Raw genomic sequence first — 23384 nt, 5'->3', positions numbered from 1 at the left:
TCACTTTACTATTTTGTCTCAATTTTCTTGTAATTTCATCCATCACTTTTTTCCAGTCCTCCAAAGGTGATGGATAAAACACAGAAATAAATAGGACCAACTGTTCATAGAACCCTAAGGGGAAACGCAATTTTGTTATAAATAATCCTTGGCACAAATCATGGAAATGCTATACTAAAATTGTTTGTTGAATCATTTATGAATGAGGGCTTCATTTTAAATTTGCAAATAAGGTGTAATGTTTTTTAAAAAGTTTGGAACCCAGTCCTCAAGAAACAGAACAGACATGCAAACAGAAATCAGGGTTGCTTTAAGTTTCTTTTCAAACGGGAGCCCCATGGGATGCTAGATTTTTATTTGTATTTATGGAAAGCAGACGATAACATGTTATAAAATTCTTTTCTTAAAAAGTCACCATCTCAGTTTTATTCTGGCTTTATGATTTACCAAATGGAAAACAAAGCTGTACTCTATAAAGCAACCAAAGAATAATATGAGTTTTTATATGGGTAACTTTTAGCAGCTCCCCCTATGGGCATTCTACAAATTTGCAATGGGCTCCATTCACTTTTTCTCAAATGATAAAATGAATGCATATATGATGTACAAATGAGATCATTAAAATACTGCAAGAGGGAAAGGGGGACAAAGAGGAACTAATGAAAAGGAGAAATTCTAAATTTCTTTCAAAATTAAAAATCTGAGGGTTTATTGTTACAAATTAAGAGGTAAAGTTCAATTAGATGTAACCCTTCTGCAAAACTGTATGTTACATTTGGCGTGCTCTGGTTTCAGAAGAGGGAATTCTGTTCTCTCATGAAGAATACAAGGAACATAGGATGCAAAAGTCACACACAAGTTTTTTTTTAAAGATAGCCATCTTTTGTCCATCACTATTCAACATCTGAATGTCAGATATTTGTACTGTTTCATAGCTTTTTGAGTGTCTGCTGTCTCCCCTTGTAATGTGCACACTACTAATGGGGTTGTGCTGTGCTGCATGGCAGTGTTCCTTGAAAGTGCCAGAGTCCCACTGCAATATCAGCACTTCCAAGGGTAACACACTTAGTACAGGGGCCATGGTAGGAATGGACTTTGCTCAGTGAATGAGGTCGGGTAAGCTGGTTAAAAGGTTGTTGGAATGTCTCACAATTTTGTTGTATGCTGCAGAGTGACTCCTGCTCAAGCTGCTTCCTTTCCAAAGTACAAGGTTAAGTAAAATTCAATAGAGATTTAATTAAGTATGCTAGTTTCTTTCCTCTCTTTCTGAGAACTTATTGCACAAAACATAACAAAGGCTACCATGTAAACTGATGACTTTCTACTTGATTTACATTATAGAGTTTGGTCTGATTGCAAGCCTGAATCCTGACCCTCTGGTAAGTGCTTTAGATTCAACATGATGAGTTTGGGGTAACTACAACATCCCTGTAACTTTTTTTTTTTAAACTTAAGTGACTGGTACATACTTTCAACCATAGCTCCATCTTAACATAGTTTTTCGTTTGTAATCAGGTACTTGTTTCAGTGGTACCTAGGGTATATCGGATGAGCAGCTCTGGAATACCATGCTTAGAGACAACACAATGAGGGTTCAGCAAACAGCAATGATAAACAATCCAGACATTACAAAATAAACATTTTCTCAACCATAGCTCCTTCTTAAGAGAAAGATGCTTATAAACTAAGGGCCAGATTTTCAGAAGTGCTCAGCACTCAACAGCTCCTACTGAGAACATAGAGAGCGCCCTTTAAATTTACCATGTACTTCTTAGTCTGAAACTAAAATGAGAGAGGTCAAAGCAATATGACTGGACAGCACCCTGGTAGGGACTCCAAGACCCTCCCCTCTTCTCAGCAGTAGGGTGTGAAGGTCGAACTCCTCATCAGGGCATTAGTCTCTGTACCTCACTGATGCCACCCTCTCCCGCCTTGCGCCTCCCCCCCACAATCTTCCATACTGATTACTAGCTAGTAGACTTAGTCCTTTGGCTAGTGATGGACTAGTAATTTTACAAAGCCCCATATTAAATCATCTCAACAGATTTAGATGGATTTCCTACTCCTTTAACAATAGATATTGGTGGAATCACAATTTTTATTTAGCATGTAAGGGAGCAACAATTAGGATCAGCTGCTTATTTCTAAATAAAGCTCACTAGTTTGCTTTTGTCAGAGAGATTGCATGGGCTCATCACAAAACACATGCAGATGGTAACTTTTGATTACCATATCTACAAAGGCCATTGTGCAATAACCACTATCTAATATTTAAAAAAACAATTAATTATCCTGACTAACTCTTCATGGGACTATTACAAACTTTCAGAGTTATCAGAACACAAAGAGTGGCATCTCTTTCTTAGTCTTTTATCTGCACATTGAAATATTTGTTTATCTAAACAGACCAAGGGAGAAGACACATAAAAGGAACAATAGGTTCATTTCTCATTACAGGGAACAGGTGTGGGCAGCCTTACCTGATCTGTCCTCGCACCAGCGGTCTGTTTTTTGTCCTGTTCATATTTGAGTCAAAGGGAACCTCAAAGAACTGTATAAAAGAAAAGGAAGGATTGAAAGGATGCCGGAGACCATACCAAGCATAGAATGTACTGTCTGTTTTTATAGGTGCTTTAGTCTTGATTTTTGAAGGTTCAGAATAACAATTAAAATGGCAACCCCCCTTTTACATTAGTTTTGATAGCGTACATTAATACTTTTGGCTTCCCCTTAAAAAGAAAACTACCTGGAAGACAAAAATATTTTGAACGAGTCCATAAAATGTAATAATTTGAAGTAAAGCCCAATTTCAATTTCTGCTCTTGATAAGTTACATACACACACGAAACAGCCCCCTCCTCTGCCTCCAGTTGTACATTATGTAAACAGTCCTTGCAAATAAGGTGTTTCTGGTTTTGCAAGATGAATGCTATAAATGTTTTCAAGATCATCCAACTTCTGAGAACCCATGACCCGCTCAAAAATCAATCAACTCTGGTAAATGCTACTGCAACTACATGTAGCATCTAGTGATATGATAAATGGTAAATGAAGAAGCCATATGGAATTATTTAGTGTGACAACCCAACTTGACTTTAAACACTGCCTATGTGAAAAGTAGAGTGCTATCATGCTATGAACTCCAGTGGGGTTTTATTGGACAATGTTTTAAGAACTTATTATTCTTATTATTTCTTCTTATTATTATTATTCTATTATTATAACAAATCCAGTTTTCCATATAGCAAGACCCCATAAAGCTATTTAGATTTCAATAAGCTAATGACATAAAACAACCAGGGTCATTTCTCAGTGGTTCACCAATACACCAGTGCTTACTGGACACCGACCTCTATTTGCGGAATGAACACTCGGGGCAAGATACCAGTTATATGGGACATAAATATATGGAAAAAGTAATGATGTAATGAAATGTATGATTCTGAACAAAGCCTGAATGACTGAATACTGTTGCCTGCAGATAGATGCTTGACTTATGATGGGCTGGACTGTGCTATTTTTCAGCCAGACAGTGTACCTGTTTACCCACCTTGAGTTAAAATGAACAAACATCTTAATTTTGACAATGCCACATTACTGGCCTGGCTACTTGCCAAAGGCAAGCTCCTACCCCCATTACAAAGACAAGAAACTCATGTGCGATCTGTGCAGAAGGCTAGTATATGTCAAAAATGGTTCGGGTACCACAATCCTCAAACCATTTTGTGACTTTAGTTTCTCACGTTTGCAAAAGTATTGATTATAATTAATAAAGTCACATCTATAGTGCTGTTAATTCACAAGGCATAATCATTTATGTCACAGTAGCGCCCTATGATGAGAGCCTTGTGCTAGGAGCTGTAAGAGACTATGTCTTCACTAGAAATGCCGCAGCTGAGTCCGCTGTAGCGCTTCAGTGTAGACACTCACTACAGCAATGGGAGGGATTCTCTGTTGCTGTAAAAACCATGAGGAGTCCTTGTGGCACCTTAGAGACTAACAAATGTATTTGGGCATAAGCTTTTGTGGGCTAAAACCCACTTCATCAGATGCATGGAGTGGAAAATACAGTAGAGAGGTATAAATACACAACACATGAAAAGATGGGAGTTGCCTTACCAATTGAGGGCGGGGGGTCAGTGCTAATGAGCCAATTCAATGCAGGTGGAAGTGGACTATTCTCAACAGTTGACAAGAAGGGGTGTCCAGGGAGATTGTATTTATACCTCTCTACTGTATTTTCCACTCCATACATCTGATGAAGTGGATTTTAGCCCATGAAAGCTTATGCCCAAATAAATTTGTTAGTCTCTAAGGTGCCACAAAGACTCCTCATTGTTTTTGCTGATACAGACATTGTTTTTGCTACCACTCTGAAATCTGTTGCTGTAGTTAATCTACTTCCCAGAGAGACAGTAGCTAGGTTGATGGAAGAATTCTTCTGTCGACCTAGTGCTGTCTACACTGGGAGTTAGATCTTCTTAAATATGTTTCTCAGGGGTTGGATTTTTCACACTCGAGTGACATAGTGGGTTTGACCTAACGTTTTAGTTTAAGCCTGTCCTAAGATACATGCCCTGTCCTAAATGGTTTACAAAGGATCTGGAACATGACAAATACAAGAGATGTTGAGAGGAAAGAAAAAGGAGCTTACTTGGAGAAAGATGTGAAGAACAATAAATATGCTTTGAGAGACAGACTGTTTCACGCAAAAGAAAGTAACACCGTCAAAGTCAAAAACGAAAGATGATGCTGAAGCAGGGAATGAAGTTAAAGGAAAGGGACAAGTACAGGAACCAAGAGGAGTACAGGGAGACATGGGAGCAGAGAGGTATGTAGGAGCAAAATTACATGGGACCTTATAGGTGAGAAGCAGAAGCAGCAGCTGCTGCTTGGATTTTATATGATAAGAGAGGGATTCAAGGAGGCACTGATATAGTTCATGTAGTGGAAGAAAAGATGATTTTGGCACTAGCATCTCGTAGACTGTAGGTGGAGAGGTAGAAGTCAGAAAGGAGAAGGGTACAGCAAGCGATGAGCAGATGCAAAGAAGGGTTTTGGCAGTGAAGGCAGTCTATATAATACAGATTCATTCACAAGAAATAAAAACGATTTGTACTTATCACTTGTAGGTCTTAATCTCATATTGTACGTTAAGTTCTTCACCACTGGGAGTTTTGAAAGATTCCCACCTCACTCATTACATTATAATATTATAATAGCACTGGCCAGTTCCATCACAGATCAAGTTAAAAGAGATTATTCCATTACAAATCCCAGTTTTATGTGGCCTCAATGCTGAAAAATTAAATTGGGAATGAAATGTAGCACAAGTGGTCTTTGACCCTGAATGAATCTTTTCCATCACATTTAAAAAAAACCCAACCCTGCAGCTGTAAAGTATTAGCATTATACGCAGAGCTGGTAGAGACACCTATAGCTGGTTAACACTTTCCATTATAAGACCCTGTTTCAAATTGCTTATAAATCTGGCAAACTTTAAACATTCAGGCTGAAATTTTCCATGCCGGCGTCTGCCTGAGGCTGAATTTTTCTAGAAAGCGGCAACCATTTCCAAAAATAAGGAAAAATAAGTTTGGGGGAATTTTTTTGGCTCATGTTAAAATGTTCTACAGCTGCTCAACTGAAAAGCTCTACCGCCTCTATACTTTGAGCAAGAACTTGATATTTGGCAGAGGGGTCGGTCTCATGTCAGGGATGTGGCTGTGAAAATCTACTAATGGTTGGCCAAGTTACAAGCTTCTAAAAACTGCAGTTTGCACATGCCAAGGAGAAGTTTACCTGCCATTGCTCTTCCTGATGCAGCTGTGGCACCAGATACCAGAACTGAGAGCAGGAACACAGTTTTTCCCATGCTTTCTATGTTCGCCCTGCTGGTGCTGCCCGTGAGGAACAGGAGTCAAACTGACTTGAATGCAGGCGGGCTAGGAGCAGTGTTGGGAGAGCAGGAGATGGGAAGGAGGGATGAGAATCAGGCAGTGGAAGAAGACATGGACAGGAGCCAAGAGGAAGCGGGGATAGAAACAGAGGTGGACAGGGACTGAGGAGTCTATAACCAATAGATCCCACTACCCCTCAAGAAACTGGAATAGGAAGCAAGATTCTTGAGTCTCTACATTCCTCTGCTCTCAGCAAATAGCTACGAAATCCACTGGAAAAGTGGGTCTCTCATCTCATATGGCTGGTCCACACAGAAATTAACAGCCTACTACTATTACTATTAACTCAAGGAGTAGATCTAACCCTGCTGATGACCCAACTGAGAGTGAACATGGTTCTACAGGATGGATTTCTGGTTTTGTCAGTTTGCTTTTAAAAAATGTAACAAACTACATTACAAAACAAAACAACTATGTTGAAAGAATATTAAGATTGCAAAGTCAAACAAATGTTATACAGAATTAAGGTTGCCTGTAGAACCTTAATGTGGTCCCCTTGTGCATATGCATTATGATGTCGTCTTTAATTACATGATCACATCCTGTTTTTTCCACAGGACTCTCTACCTCCTTCAGTGCACAGGATGGACCTGGCCCCGGAAATGAATCAGAGTTGTGTCGTTAATGAGCGTTGTCTGTAGCACCTGTGCTTTGTTGATTGCAGAAGCTGGATGGTATGAAGTGAATGAGGCAGGTGATTGCAGGAAGAACAATGATGATCTTGTGGTTAAGTCAGTTGAATGCCACCCTGGAGAACTAGATTCTATCCCTGCCTTTGCTACACTTACACCAACCAGATGACCAGTAACTGAATGTCTCATTTTCTGGGACTCTGAGGTCTGATTTGCAGAAAACTGCTGACTGTTCACAAGTACAACTGAGGTCAATGGGAGCGGTGTTTTCAACATATAAAGTTCTATAAAAATACTGATAAGGAACTGATGTACAGTTTAATGTGCTAGGTGCTGTATAGACAAATAGGAAACAGACTATAAACACTCCACATATTTTAGGCAGTTTATTTTAAAACTATAGTTTGTGCTTTGAGAGTTATAGTTTTATCACTTAACTGCCCTCCCCCGCCCCCGCCAAAAAAACAAAAGGCAGCAAAGAATTACAAATGTTCAGAAAAGGAAAAATGCTCCGTTTGTATTTGAAACTAATGATTGCTTCTGACAGCTCAGCATTTTGCTAATGGTTTGTTTCACAGTTACATTTCAGACACAATTACATTTAATGAAGGAAAAATATCATTTGACATCAGAGTGGTAAAGCAGGAAGGCAAATTATATAATCTAAAGTATTTTTCTTGAAAACATCTTTGGCTGTGCTCAAATAGGCTTTTTCAAGAAACTTCTACAAAACTTTGCTTTATTTATAGTTGTAACTCTGATTTCAGTGCATTTACTCCTGATTTACATTGATGAACTGATCAGGAGAATCTGGCCTGTAAATTATTTAAAATTGGCTAAATGTATTCACTCTGCAATGGATGGAATAAAAATGGTAGTGAGGTTTTAACAGAACTGTGTCGGGAAAAACATAAAATGATTGTAAAACAAAGGGCAGCTAGACATTTGACATTTACTGTGTTAAAAGAAATGAAACACATTACACCTACTGTAATTATTATATGAAATATTTCCATATCTTTAATATAGTAGTTAAGCACCTGAATGTAATATCAGGTTTCAGAGTAACAGCCGTGTTAGTCTGTATTCGCAAAAAGAAAAGGAGTACTTGTGACACCTTAGCTGCATCCGATGAAGTGAGCTGTAGCTCACGAAAGCTTATGCGCAAATAAATTGGTTAGTCTCTAAGGTGCCACAAGTACTCCTTTTCTTTTTGTGAATGTAATATATATTTCAAACAGGGCATCTCCTTGCTCAGTTAAGTAACTAGTTAAGAACTATTATTGTAATGCAGACATGCAAGCTGACAGAATTAAGTTGCTGTGGGACTCTTAGCTCAGGACTGCCTCACTTTTTTCTTATTTAAATCACAATCTAGTATTTTATTAATGTCATTTTTGTGTGTGGATTACATATTTGATTGAAAGAAACTATATTTATTAGAAAAACCCTTTTATACATATCACACCAGATCTTTACTGAGCTAGCTGCAATTACATGTCAGTAAGATGCCATTTATCAAACTTTTCACATTATGTTCCCAGATGTTCAGCAAAATTCTCTTTCCACTTGAAATTATTTCCCTCTGATATGCAAGAAAAATGAAAAAAAATGTATCTGAAATATTGTTCCAGAGGCATGAAGGGGGAAATCAAACATAGATTATCTCATTACAGGCCTGCACAGTTCTGCCCATTTTAGCAAATAGTAAATTCAGTAAGATGAATCCTGGATAAATAAATATTTTAGCAGCTCTCAAGAGGCTTTTTCCTCAGGAAGTCGGAATGCATCACTTCATCTGGCCAAGGCAGAATATTATCTTCCCTGCATTTTTGGCAAGCAAACCATCACAAGGATAGCCACAGGGTTAAATCTACAGCAACTGAACACCCCAAGTGTCATAACTTGGCAATGGTTTTTGAGAGCCTAACCTAAATTTTAATCAGCACACACAAACATTTAAAACACTATGTTGAAAAAAAGTCACACTAACCAGAACATTGTGGTTTATTTCTGGATCAGAAAGATCCTTCTCTCTGTATAGTTCTCATCAAGTCAACATACAATAATTATATTCTGTGTTCCTAACTAGTGTTAGATCAACTGTCATGTTAGTGTGTACATATATTTACAACCATGTGTTTCTTATCAGGTTCCCCCATATTTTTTTTCATTTTTATGTTTGTAGAAATGTAATTTAAAGATTGTTTAAAATTTTCAACCTATACCTTGGAAGTACAAGCTTAGGTATAAGAACAGAATTTGCTTACATCACAAGTAACTCCTCCTCCAATAGTTACAGATACCTCCACTTGTTTCAGTTAACATCTTTATTATTCTTACAGTTTATGCATTTGGGATTGTGGCATCATGTCTTAGAACAATACTGTTGATACTGGGCTATACTCCTTCCAGAAGCAGCTAGCAAAACACCTAGTAACTGGGCAGGGAGGTGTAAGGGAAAAGATAGTATTGTCCCTCTTTGAAAACATTTTACCTCTACTTTAAAGATGAGTTTAGCCTGTACTAATCACTTTTCCCAATAAGATAGAATTGCAAAATAGCTTACAGCAATGTCCCTCTTCAGCAAAGCTATTACAGAAAAAGATTTATAATTTCTGTATGAAATTATTGCACTAACAATACAGGTGGGAAATGTTTGCATACTGGTTGGATACGGTCTCTGTAAAAGGAGCCAGGAATGTGGAACTGAACTCCTTCTGCTATATGTTTGCAATCAAGCTTTCTGTAGAGGCAATCTTGGGGCAAAAGGAAGTGAGAGGATGAAGGGTGATGTATCCCTGAAAATAAGTTTGCTGGGTACATTGAATGAACAGGTTAGATGATTAAAACTTATTGGGACACAGTTTTTTATGTAAACAATCTTATTCAATATCGCCCAAGGGTCCAGTGGCTCTGCATTCAGTACATTGTAAATTCACATGGTTTTGTACTGCGTTTTATCTTTAGGTTCCAACGATCAGGGGGTCTAACTGCAGTACCAGGAGCTCTCTCATTGCTGCTGAATCAACAGAGAACTTGAGTAAGCACAATCAGCAAAGGGGGTCCTGGTCCTGAATTTCTGGCTTCTTTAAAGCAGCAACCTCCTATCAAGTCGTAGATTAACAGAAAATGGCCCATCCAATCTATATTAGGAATCCAAAGTGACGGAAAGACAAGCTCTGCATAGGTGATCTACTTATACACTCTTGCCATTTCTGGTGGCAAAGGATTAAAATATAGAATTATGACAATATACTCATATTATTCCTGTTTAAAACCAAATATAATACTCGTATTAAGAAGAATGTTGCAGACTATGAACAAAGGACCAGCCACACTTACACTATTGAACTTTTTCCATATATCTCAGTGGATCTAGAATATAACAAAGAAGGGCACCCTGAAAAATATCAATCCATACCCCTTCACAGAACATCCCTAATCTATGACATATGATGAAAGCAGCAGCAACAGCAGGCTGGAATGGGCAAACAATTTTCTGTGTATTGACATAACATTTTACTCTAATGCTATATATATATTTAAATCAGGGCTGATAATCCAGTTAGGCTAAAGACAGAATGTAACCCTTCTATTAAAAGAAAATATTAATTCAGTCAATTTAGTGGTCCCCTAATCCTTTATGGTAAAGGATAAGAAGACTCCTGTGTCTGCATAAAATTCAGACTACCCCCTTGCAGTACTGCCCCCCTTGCAAAGTGTATCTCGGATAGAAGGGACATCCCTGGATTAGCAATTTCTATTCATTCTCCTGCATTTCGTCTAAGCATAAGAACCCCAAAACGGCCATACTGGGTCAGATCAATGCTCCATCTAGCCCAGTAGGTGCCTGATGCTTCAGATAGAATGAACAGAACAGAGCAATTAGCGAGTGATCCAACACACGAGAAGTAATTCTTCCGCTCTACTCCATGCTAATTGGACCTCAACTGGAGTACTGTGTCCAGTTCTGGGTGCCACATTTCAGGAAAGATGTGGACAAATTGGAGAAAGTTCAGAGAAGAGCAACAAAAATGATTAAATGTCTAGAAAACATGACCTATGAGGGAAGATTGACAAAACTGGGTTTGTTTAATCTGGAAAAGAGAAGATTGAGAGGGGACATGATCACAGTTTTCAAGTACATAAAAGGTTGTTACAAGGAGGAGGGAGAAGAATTGTTCTTCTTAACCTCTGAGGATAAGACAAGAAGCAATGGGTTTAAATTGAAGCAAGGGAAGTTTAGGTTGGACATTAGGAAAAACTTCCTAACTGTCAGGGTGGTTAAGCATTGGAATAAATTGCCTAGGGAGGTTTTGGAATTGCCATCATTGGAGATTTTTAAGAGCAGGTTAGACAAACACCTGTCAGGAATGGTCTAGATAATACTTAGTCCTGCCATGAGTGCAGGGGACTGGACTGGATGACTTCTCGAGGTCCCTTCTAGTCCTATGATTCCAGTCATCCAGTCCCAGCCTCTGGCAGTCAGAGGTTTAGGGACACCCAGAGCTTGGGGCGTGTTCCTGACCATCTTGGCTAATAGCCATTGAGAGATAAATTTCTGGAGGATAGGTCCAATTCTTTTTTGAACCCTGTTATACTTTTGGCCTTCACAACATCCCCCACTAACAAGTTCCAGAGGCTGACTGTGTTTGTTTCTTATGTTTGTTTTAAACTCGCTGCCTATTAATTTCATTGGGTGATCCCTGCTTCTTGTGTTATGTGAAGGGGTCAATAACACTTCCCTATTCACTTTCTCTACACCAGTCATGATTTTATAGACCTCTATCATATTCCCCCTCAGTTGTCTCTTTTCTAAGCTGAACAGTCCCAGTCTTTTTAATCTTTTCTCATATGGAGGCTGTTCCATACCCCTAATTTTTGTTGCCATTTTCTGTACCTTTTCCTATTCTAATACATCTTTTCTGAGATGAGGTGACCAGAATTGCATGCAGTATTCAAGATGTGGGTGTACCATGGATATATATATATAGTGGCATTATGATATTTTCTGTCTTATTATCTAGCCCTTTCCTAATGGTTCCTAACATCGTAAGTTTTTTTTTGACTGCTGCTGCATACTGAGCAGATGTTTTCAGAGAACTAGCCACAATAACTCCACAATCTCTAGAGTGGTAATAGTTAATTTAGACCCCATCATTTGGTATGTGTAGTTAGGATTATGTTTTCCAAAATGCATTACTTTGCCTTTATCAACACTGAATTACCTCTGCCATTTTGTTGCCCTCTCACCCAGTTTTGTGAGATTCCTTTGTAATTCTTCACATTCAGGTTTTGTCTTAACTATCTTGAGTAATTTTGTATCATCTGCAAACTTTGCCACCTCACAGTTTACCCCTTTTTCTAGATCATTTATGAATATGTTGAACAGCACTGGTTCCAGTACAGATCCTTGGGAGATCCCGTCATTTGCCTCTCTCCACTGTGAAAACCGGCCATTTATTCCCACCCTTTGTTTCCTATCTTTTAATCAGTTACTGATCCATGAAAGGACCTTCCCTGAGTCTTATTCCATGACAGCTTACTTCACTTAAGAGCCTTTGGGGAGGGACATTGCCAAAGGCTTTCAGAAAGCCCAAGTACACTTTATCCTCTGGATCACCCATGTCCACGTTTGTTCACAAACTCAAAGAATTCTAATAGATTGGTGAGACATGTTTTCCGTTTGCAAAAGCTGTGTTGACTCTTCCCCACCATATCATGTTCATCTATGTATCTGACAATTATGTTCTTTACTATAGTTTCAACCAATTTGCCTGGTACTGAAGTTAGCTTTATCAGCCTGTAACTACCAGCATCACCTCTGGAGCCATTTTAAAAATTAGTGTTATAGTAGCTATCCTCCAGTAATCTGGTAGAGTGGCTGATTTAAGCGACAAGTTACATACCACAGTTAGTAATTCTGCAGTTTCATAAATCTTGGGTCAATACCATGCGGTCCTGGTGACTTCTTACTGTTTAATTTATCAATTAGTTCCAAAACCACCTCTATTGACACCTTAATCTGGGACAGTTCCTCAACTCTGTCTCCTAAAAGGAATGGCTCAGATGTGGGAATCTCCCTCACATCCTCTGCAGTGAAGACTGATGCAAAGAATTAATTTAACTTCTCCACAACAGGCTGGTCTACCCTGAGTGTTCCTTTAGCACCTCGAACATCCAGTGGTCCCACTGATGGTTTAGCAGGCTTCCTGCTTCTGATGTGCTTAAAAAAAATAGCTGTTAGTTTTTGAGGTTCTTCCCCTAGTTGCTCTTCAAATTCTTTTTGGCCTGCCTAATTATACTTTTATACTTGGCTTGCCAGAGTTTATGTTCCCTTCTACTTTTTTCAGTAGGATCTAACTTCCAATTTTTAAAAGATGTCTTTTTGTCTCTAACCGCATCTTTTATTCTGTTGTTTAGCCATGGTGGCATTTTTTTGGTCCTCTTACTGTTTTTTTATTTGGAGTATACATTTAGTTTGAGCCTCAATTATGGTGTTTTTAATAAGTTTCCATGCAGCTTGCAGGAATTTCACTCTTGTTCCTTTCATTTCCATTTAACTAGCTCTCTCATATTTGTGTTGTTCCCCTTTTTGAAATTAAACGCTACTCCGGCAACTGGCCCCTTTTCCTTAATTAGCCTCCATGCTTCAGGGTGCTCAGCAGGCCAGCCTTTCCCTGCTAATATCTCCTGGTGTCTGCCCTGCTATGCATGAAGAAGCAGTATTTAAGGTGGCCCTCTTCTCCTAGCTCATCCCCAGCTGGCTGGGGGAAAAGGGCCCCACCCTCTCTGTAAACTCCCTGGCCTAGGGCCCTTAAAGAAACAGTAGCAGGATTGCATCCCAAATACTTCTTACTCTCGGGACTGCTTCCTCTCTCCCAGTGTCTCCCAGGTCCTTGTATAAATAATCAGACCATTTCAAAAGGACTGTGACAAAGTGAGCTATTAGGCACCACTACTTTAAGAGGTAGACTACCGTGTCACAGGTCACAAGCATGATTTTATAAAGGTATTTAAAAGTGCATTAATTGGGGAAGCAAAGCAAAACAAAACTGACCAGATAGCAAAGCATGGGTGTAGGTGGGCTTCAAATTAATTAATTTTGGCTAATTTTTAGCTATTACCTTTTTACTTTAAATTTCCTGATTTTGCCATGCATTCAAAAGAAAATTTGCATTTCTAGTTTTCTTTATTGCAGCAAACGACAGTGCCAATTTCTTGCTTGGATTGTTTTTTAAATTTTATTTCATTATTTTAAAAGATTTCTATTATTTTGTCTTTTTTAGTGATTTATACCCCACACTGTTATTAGGTATGATGATTGGAGTATCTTTTACAATAAATACATTATGCTTTCCCTTTACTATCATGATAAACAAGGTGAAAGCAAACATTATTAGTTCACCTGCTTGTTTCCTTTCAATCACTTTTCTATGAAATATCAATGAGCAATTAAAAAAATTACAAAGATATTTTTAGTCAAATATATACAGCTGTGACTAAAAACAGAAGTTAAGGATAGGATTTTTCAAAGCACTCAGGCACTTTGGGCCTAACTCTTCTCACTGAAGTCAGTGGCAATTTGATTTCAATGAGAGCAGAATTAGGGCAATGCGGAAGACTTTTGAAACTCCCTCCTTAAGAAAATCCCACCTTAATTGTACAAAGAAGGGAAGGCTTTTGAGATTGTTGGCTTGGAGATTTGGATATCAGAAAGGGAACTCTGCACCTGTTTGTCTTCAAGATATGAAAATAAAGCAAGGTAAATATTTTAAGGATTAGAAATTGCTTTTATAAAACTGTGGAAGTAGCTGAAAACCCTCTGGCCCTGCAGTTCCCCATGCTAGCTACAATCTGCTTTAATATTTTCCATTTCAAACAAGGGTCTAATTGAAAACAAGACCAATGCAAGCCTAAACAACGTTCCATTACTAACTCATAGGTAGGTAGGACTTCTGCATTTTATCTAAAAAGCAAAGCTGTCACATCCTGGAAGAACTGGAGACAGATGTGTCAGGAAAATGAGCTGCCAGAATTTTTTTTTTAAAATTTTTATTTTTGTAAAGCCTCCACTCAAGCCATATCCCCTTGTTACATAGTGTTCAGGATACTCTTTTTTGTCTGTAGTGGAGAAAGGGAGGTAATTGCTAAGAAGGTGTTGGGATCTGTCACTTGAGAAGGAAATATTTTCAGTATAGAACACCTAAAAATCCAGATTTCAATTAACACTTTATCTGTCCTGGAAGATTAACAGTATTCATTGAGGACTCAGCTTTTAAAAATTCAAGAAATGACAACTTGTTACTACTCTGCCAACAGTTTATAACATAAGAAACAATGTAGGTGTAACAATCCTTAAAAATCCACAGGCCAGATATCTGAAATGTTCTACAGAAAGTACCTTTGTTTCTTCCATTGTAACTAACATTTAAAGACAGCTAGGTGATATTATGGAACATGCCCATTTCCCAAAGGGAGAAGGGGGGACACATTCTTTACTCTTGTAGCTAAACAGGGGCTTGCTGTTCTGCCCTCCACCTGGATTGTTACTTAGAAGGTATACTCTATGTACTTTGATTGCTTGGGTCAGTAAGCTCTGGAGAAAACGAAACCCCAAACACATTCAAATTACATTAAAAGGAGAAACACCAGGTACTCAAATAACCCAAACATTCCATTTTAATTGTTGCCTGGCTTTCTTTGAATAATACGGTTCACTTCACAAGACCATGTATGCGTACACCCTATATTTATATTTGTTTTCATTTGAACCAAAACTCTTCAGCAAGATTGACCAACAGGACAAGCATGATCACTAGACTCCTGAGGTTTGATCGCCTCTACAGCTACGCTTTTGCCAAGCAATACCCTTTCATGATATCACCACCACAGTACAAGGAGCTTGAAGAGTACATGATTATGTCAACACTTAGAAGTGTCAAAGTGACATAGCTTGAATTCAACAACGCCCTCATTACTAATGCGCTGTCTTCTGTTCTTGTCACAATGATAAATGCTTGACACTGACAGCAGAATAACAGATGCACCCTGAAACACAAAGCATATGACTGATGAAGCTCAGACCAAGCAGTTACTGTTACTGCAGGTGTGGATACGCTTGTGGCATTCACCTGGGCAAAGACAGTGAATGGGTAGTGAAAGGACTCTGTGTTAGAGTGAGATTGTGTGTATGGGAATAACCGAGGGATTAATTAAAACAGAAAAAACAGGGAAGGGTCAGACTCAGAAGCTATTTGCACATATAGGTCAAAGTAAGTGTGCACGTGCAGCAATTATACTGTTCCTACAAGTAACATTTACTTTCTTCTCTCTCTTGTACTTAACAAATGATATTTACTAGACACAAACATATGCCACAATGAAACTTTCCTCCTCTTGATACTTTCAAACCACAGTATGTCAGAGACCTGAACTGAAAGGCACTAAACCCCTTGCTTCTTTAGAAAATAGGAGAGAGCCTTCCACAGGCTCTGGGGAATGTTGAAAACCTAATCTTCAGGTCTAAATTTATATTCGATTAAATACAGATAATTTAAAATAAAATAAAAGTTAAAAATCAGATACTTCTTGTATAAACTGCTGAGATCTGAAAACCATTGAGGCGATCAACCATCTTTTCAGATCCGCATTGGAACTCCTATCTATTTTGATTTAAAAAAATAAAGACATATATACACAAGCAACCCCCATGCACCTCACTCTTCCCCAAACATTCATTCAAAAAGATGGCCATTGCACTGTGTAGTGAAAGTCAACTATTTGGGCTTCTAGGACAAATGGGAATGAATTCCAAAACCCTCACATTGATTGTCCTGCCAGCAGCTTTCTCCCTTCTGAATCAACAGACTTAGTGATATATGTGATATATGCCATCATGTGCCAGCAATGCCCCTCTGCCATGTACATTGGCCAAACTGGACAGTCTCTACATAAAAGAATAAATGGACATAAATCAGAGGTCAAGAATTATAACATTCAAAAACCAGTCGGAGAACACTTCAATCTCTTTGGTCACTCGATTACAGACTAAAAGTGGCAATTCTTCAACAAAAAAAACTTCAAAAACAGACTCCAACGAGAGACTGCTGAATTGGAATTAATTTGCAAACTGGATACAATCAACTTAGGCTTGAATAAAGACTGGGAGTGGATGTGTCATTACACAAAGTAAAACTATTTCCCCTTGTTTACTTCCCCCCTTACTGTTCCTCACACGTTCTTGTCAACTGCTGGAAATGGCCCACCTTGATTATCACTACAAAAGGTTCCCACCCCTCCCTCCTGCTGGTAATAGCTCACCTTAAGTGATCACTCTTGTTACAGTCTGTATGGTAACACCCATTGTTTCATGTTCTCTGTGAATATAAAATCTCCCCACTGTATTTTCCACTGTATGCATCTGATGAAGTGAGCTGTAGCTCACGAAAGCTTATGCTCAAATAAATTTGTTAGTCTCTAAGGTGCCACAAGTATTCCTTTTCTTTTTGCGGATACAGACTAACACGGCTGCTACTCTGAGACTTAGTTTGAGTGCTTCTGTCAGTTGCAATGTTGGCTAGATGACACAGTGAGAGATAGAGTCTTTCAGGTAGGCAGGTCCCAGGCCATTTAGGGCCTTATAGGTTAACACAGAGGTTCTCAAACTATGGTCCGCAGACCACTGGTGGTCCGCGAGCTCCATGCAGGTGATCCGCAGATAGTTCCTTTTAAGTGGAGCTGCGCATGCCTTCCCAGCCCGGTAGCTGCTGCGGTAGGGGAAAGACGCCCTCCCCCCTCCTACCCAGCAGCAGCTATGACGGGGAAGAGACATCACCCTTCCCAGCCTGATGGTTGCTGTGGTGGGGGAGAGACACCCACCTCCTTCCCAGCCGCAGCTATAGGGGGGGAGAGACACCCCCCCTTCTCAGCCTGGTGGAGAGATTTAGTGGTCTACGGTAGGAGTAGTTATTTAATTGAGCCTTTGGTGTTATTTTATTTTTATTCACATTTAATCCAAAAGCCAAATGCGTGTTTCTTAAATTGGTACCCTACGACACTACATACATAGTTTTAATTGGTTTCATTTTTCAGCTGCATATGCGTGGTTTGCATTGGATGCAATTCAGCTAACCTACCTATTGTATGCATTGGGCATCATTGTCATGTGGAAAGTACTGACTCTACCAGAATCCAGTGCTTTTTCAAAAATTGTAACAGTTGTCAGTTCAGTAAGTAGGATAGTAGTCAACCCCCAGACATGGATTTGTGGTTGAAAAGGGGATATTTGAAAAAGAAAACAACAATAATCAATCAAACCTGTGACAGTGAGATCAGTGAAAAGTTCAAAATCAAACACGAGAGTACAGCAAACGAACATACATCTGCAAGGGAAATTTTGAGTGCAGACCTGTGTTTACCAGGAACCAGTACGAGTACCGGTAATGGTAATACACTGAAACGCCGAAAACTGGTAAGACAATACCACTCAAGCTATATTAATGTAGACTTCACATGGACTGGTGAACAAGATGAACCAAGGCTGCAATGTGTGTTATGCTACGCAGTGCTGGCTACTGAAAGCTTGAAGCCTGCAAATCTTTGGTGTCATTTGGAAACAAATCACACTGCTTTCAAAGATAAACCTCCTGAATTTTTTCAGCTCAAACTGAATGAGTTGAAACAAGGGAAAGTAACAATGTTTGCTCATGCAACAGTAAATTTAAAAAAAGAACAGGAGTACTTGTGGCACCTTACAGACCAACAAATTTGTCTGAGCATAAGCTTTCGTGAGCTACAGCTCACTTCATAGCTCACGAAAGCTTATGCTCAAATAAATTTGTTAGTCTCTAAGGTGCCACAAGTCCTCCTTTTCTTTTTGCGAATACAGATTCACACGGCTAAAACCAGTAAATTTAAAGGCTCTGGAAGCTTCATTTGTACAAGCTTTAGAATCGCCAAAGCGAAGAAGCCTCACACTGCTGGGGAAGAAATTATCTGCCTGCAGCTACAGAACGTGCGTTTATAATGTGTGGAGAGAAGACGGCAAAGCAGTCACATTGTGTGCCTCTTTCAAATGACACTGTCACACAGAAGTCAAGATATGGCAGCTAATGTTAAAGACATTCTCGTGAAATGTGTGAACAACAGTAGGTATTTTGCATTGCAATTGGATGAAACGACTGATATTGCTGACATTGCAAATGTTCTTGCGTACATCGGGTATGGGTAGGAAGGGAAAGTATTTGGAAGATAATTTGTTTTGTCGTTGAGTGACAAGAACAACAACCACTGAACAACTTTTCCAGTTACTAGATGAATTTGCGAAGGAATGCAGTATTGATTGGCAATGTTGTGTTGGAGTATGTACTGACAGGAAGACACGGTGGGGTAATGGCTCATATCCACGAAGTGGCACTGATGTCACATGGGTGCACTGTAGCATTCATCAAGAGGCACTAGCTGCCAAGAAAATGCCAGTGGAAATGAAGGGTGTTTGGGACTCTGCTGTGAAAACTGTTAATTTCATAAAAGCTAGACCTATGAATTCTCGAATTTTTAGTGTACTATACAATGAAATGGGTAGTGTTCATGTACAACTTCTTCTTCATACAGAAATACACTGGTGGTCAAGAGGCAAAGTACTTACTCATTTGTTTGAGCTACATTCAGAAATACAGCTATTTCTAACAGACTATCCATTCCAATTGAAAAGCTGTTTTGAAGATTAATCCTGGCTCTCATGATTGGGTTACCTCTCTGATATATTCACACGCCTAAATGAGCTGAATGCTGGGCTGCAGGGAGTTTCAGTGACTATATTGGATGTGCAAGACAAAATCAATACAATGATCAAGACACTTGACTTGTCTGCTGGTCACGTAAAAAAGGATGATTTCAGCTCATTCTCAACATTGGAACGTTTTCTGTCTGAAAATGAACTGGTTCTTGACAAAAAAATTAAAAATGACATCAAAGAACATCTTGTTGCTCTTAAGCAACAGTCTGAAGATAACTTTGCAGTAGAAGCAGAACCAAACAACTAGATATGTAATCCTTTCAGAATTGAAATCAGTGAGCTGTCCTCTGGTTTGTCCAATAAGGCACAAGAGTGCTTGTTGGAGCTTTCTTGTGACGAAACATTATGGTCAGTATTTAAAAGACATTCCCTAATTGAATTTTGGGTTCAAAGAACTGGAGAGTACCCAGACAAAGCAGTGCATTTGCAGACAAAGCAGTGCGTTTTCTGATGCCATTTGCTACTACGTAATTGAGCAAGACAGGATTTTCATCACTTACCACCCTCAAGTTCAAATACAGAAACAAGATGAATGCTGAACCTCACCTAAGGCTAAAGCTGACAAACATCACACCCAACTTCCCTGAACTTTGCTCATAAAAACAGGCACATCCATCACATTAGAAAGGTAAAACTACTCATATTAAAATATGAGTTGTGTGCTTTTATTTGTAGAACAAAAAACAATTATTAAGGTTTTTTTTATATAGTGCTTTTATCCAAAGCGATTTACGATACTTAGCTAATGGTACAAACAACATTTGGAAAGATCATTAAGTGGTCCGCTGAGACCCTCAGCAATTTTCAAGTGGTTCACAAAAAAAAGGTTTGAGAACCACTGGGTTAATAGAAACACTTTAAACTCCACACATCAACAGGGAGCCACGGCAAATCACAGAGCCCTGGTATGTTTTCATTGTGAAATATTCTGCTCAATAACACAACAGCTGCATTCTGCACGAGCTTGTTTCCAAATGGTTTTAAGGTATAGCCGCATATGGGGCTCATTCCGGCAAGATGCTAAGCACCTTGGATCCTGCAAAGCATATAAGCACATGCTCAACTTTCTGCATGAGTAGTCCCATTGATGGCAATGGGGCTATTCAAATGCTTCAGTAAAGCACGTTTATGTGCTTTGCAGAATCGGGAACAGAGTGCTCAGAACCTTGCAGGATTCAGACCCTTGAGTGCATTGCAGCAATTTAAACTTGAGGCTGACAGAAGAGCGTGTAACCCACACACCTCCTAGGTGCAGTGTTCTGTCCCATGTAGTAGCAATAAGACCACTTACAGAGAGAGATTAATGAGTCTGCTCTACAGCTTTAGCTAAGAACCAGTTGGCTCTTAGCTCATGCGGTAGAGGCCTATGCACCAAGGGCCAGAGGACCCAGGTTTGGTCCCGCCTGCCGATGACCAGGGTCTGTCAGCATTACACATGCACCACAGTAGCAAGGTTCACACCCAAAAGGGAAAGATGCAACCTCCTGTGACTGTAGCTTTGACTCTGCCGCTTCCAGCACGCTGGATGAAGCAGCTATGCTGGTGCATCAGACCATGTATGTTGGGAACCAGAGCAGCCGGGCAAATGGGAAGGAGACTATGGGTGGGAATGCTTCACAGGCAACCCAACATGTTGCCCTTTACTTGGCAGATTTGTCATCTCACAATCTAGCCCTATAAAAACAAGGTAAAGCACAACAGAGCAGCGCACCTATCTCTACACACTGTGAAGTGTTCCTCTTGCATATCTAGAAAAATGGTGTGGTCCTTTTATGTTTTTAAAAAGACTTTTGCCCATAGCCACAAGAATTCAAACTCCTGGGTTTGGATCTGCCCGAAACCACGTACCTGCTTCCCTCCCATACCGTGTTTGTTTTGTTTGAAATGGGGGAAGTGAAGGAGGGGACTTGTACATATTTAGCAGGCTCATTTCTACATTCTTACAACTATTTATATTATACTGTTGGAACGGTATTATATTTTTTAGGGACAATTATCAAGAGTTCAATAAAATCGTATTTATGACTTACTATAATGCACTTTGAATGACTTTGCAAAGTCATTTATAACTTATAATTTAAAAACACAACCAAACACTCTAACAATTATCTGAATGCTGAAGATAAGGAACTGCACTTAGTCAATATCTAGCTTTAATTACTGTATGTGCCATAACAATATTTATTAGCCCAGATCCTCCAGGTGTGGCGCAGCAACCAGTAAAATCTGACCCTAAAGATGGCTTCCCTTACCCAGAAATCCTCTTGTGAAGAAAAGTCAACACTAGTGGAAGAGCCCCCACATTCCCTCACCTCCTTCTTGCTGCTGCCATAGCTAGGAAAGAGGTGCATAAGTGGGCAATACTGTGCTATGCTGATACTCAGCTATGTTTTCAGACTTTTGTGGCCACTGCAGCCTGATATAAATATATGCAGCCTTGAGGCTGCTCTTGCATGGCACAAGGAACCCCGTACAGAACAGCAATTGGAGCAGGAGGAGAGGAGTGCAAAGTTGGGCTTTAAGACATCTTTGCACATACCTCCTGACTTCCACTTGGTGCAGTTTATCTGCACAACAGGACCTAGCCCATTATTGTTACTCAGCTATCACCTGACGTTATTAAGAGCAGCAATCCATTACACTCCACTTCCTACCAGGCACTTTAATATGAACCAGCACAAGTCAATTATTCCCTTGCATGACATGCAAATGTGTTCTTACTACATCTACTCATGGTTGATACCTTTTGCTGTCTTATTATTTATTTGGTGCTAATTATTTGTTACAAGGAAAACAAATGTGGGGCTTTGTGCAGAATAGCAGGTATGCCTGCTTATGGATATTTAAAGATTATTTTAATTTCATATGCCTGATCATGCTAATGTAATACCTAATCTACACATTTGGACAAACACTTTTTGATGTTGCAAGTATGCTTAGCTGTCGTTATTGACAGCTGTACAAAATTGATTTGCTTCAGTGACTATTTGCTGTGCACACCGCTGAACAAAACAAAAAACCAAACAAACAACCCCCCCCTTTAGCCTCTTCACTACATCCATTTAATTTACCATACGCTACTGCAGTGCTTTATCTGCTGTGCAACAACATGCTAACTGTACAAAATCAGGTAATGAAAAACAAGGTGCCCCCTGAGAGAATACTGTAATTCAGCCAATAAAAAGCCAAATTATAGGCCAGGGTGTAACATGACACCGGCATTTATTAATATTTAATGTCTGAGAAAAGCATATAACAGAAAATGGTCCAACAGTCCTTGGGCTGCATGTATCAGACAAAGCAAACTTGATTTACAAGTGACACTACCCCTTAAAAATAATACTAAAAGCAGGTTGCAAGGACTCTTCCTTTAAAATAAACTAGTTTCATTATGAGAGTCATAAATCACAGCTTTAACATATGGCAAATTTGGGGAAACTAATCTACAAGAAGAGATTATTGACCCTGGACAGTAACTGTGGTTCTTCAAGATGTGTCTCCTTATGGGTTCTCCACTTCAGGTGCACATGTGCCTCCCCGATGGGAGATTTTCCATTAGCAGTCCCCCATTTTGCCCGCACATGAGTCCTACACGTCCTTGGGCCACGCACCCAGGCTATACTGGACAGAGTGGTGAACCACCCTCAGTTCCTTCTCTACCCAAACATCTCACAGAGAACACTCCAAAGCCATGGGGAAGAAGGGCAGGTAGTGGAGGGGGACACATCTCAAAGAACCACAGTTACTTCACAGCAGGATGAGCAACCTCTTCTTCTTAGTGTCCCTATGGGTGCTCCACTTCAAGTGACTCCTAAGCTGTAACCTTGTAGAGAGGGAAGAGCTTCAGAATTGAGTCCAGAAGTGAAAATAGAACAGCTCTACCAACTACCACATCAGATCTGGAGGCATGGATCAAGGGAAAGTGCTTAGAAAATGTATGTACTGAAGCCCATGTAGCAGCTTTACATATGTCAAATACTGGAACGTTTT

General features: G+C 39.4%; 1 protein-coding gene across 5 annotated transcripts in view; it reads right to left on the bottom strand.

Annotated features, from left to right (window-relative positions):
* COX10 (cytochrome c oxidase assembly factor heme A:farnesyltransferase COX10) overlaps positions 1–23384 on the bottom strand; it is a 156011-nt gene that overhangs the window by 49657 nt on the left and 82970 nt on the right. For all 5 annotated transcript variants that reach the window (XM_084648220.1, XM_084648221.1, XM_084648222.1 and 2 more), the window contains one exon: positions 2481–2551. In XM_084648220.1, coding sequence (XP_084504346.1) covers positions 2481–2551 — 71 coding nt within the window. The remainder of the gene's footprint in view (positions 1–2480; positions 2552–23384) is intronic.

The sequence above is a fragment of the Lepidochelys olivacea genome (genome assembly GCF_965140295.1).
Source record: "Lepidochelys olivacea isolate rLepOli2 genome assembly, chromosome: 14".
In the NCBI taxonomy this organism is placed as follows: Eukaryota; Metazoa; Chordata; order Testudines; family Cheloniidae; genus Lepidochelys; species Lepidochelys olivacea.
Note: the sequence above shows the minus strand (reverse complement) of the source record. Positions and strands in the feature narration are given on the sequence as shown.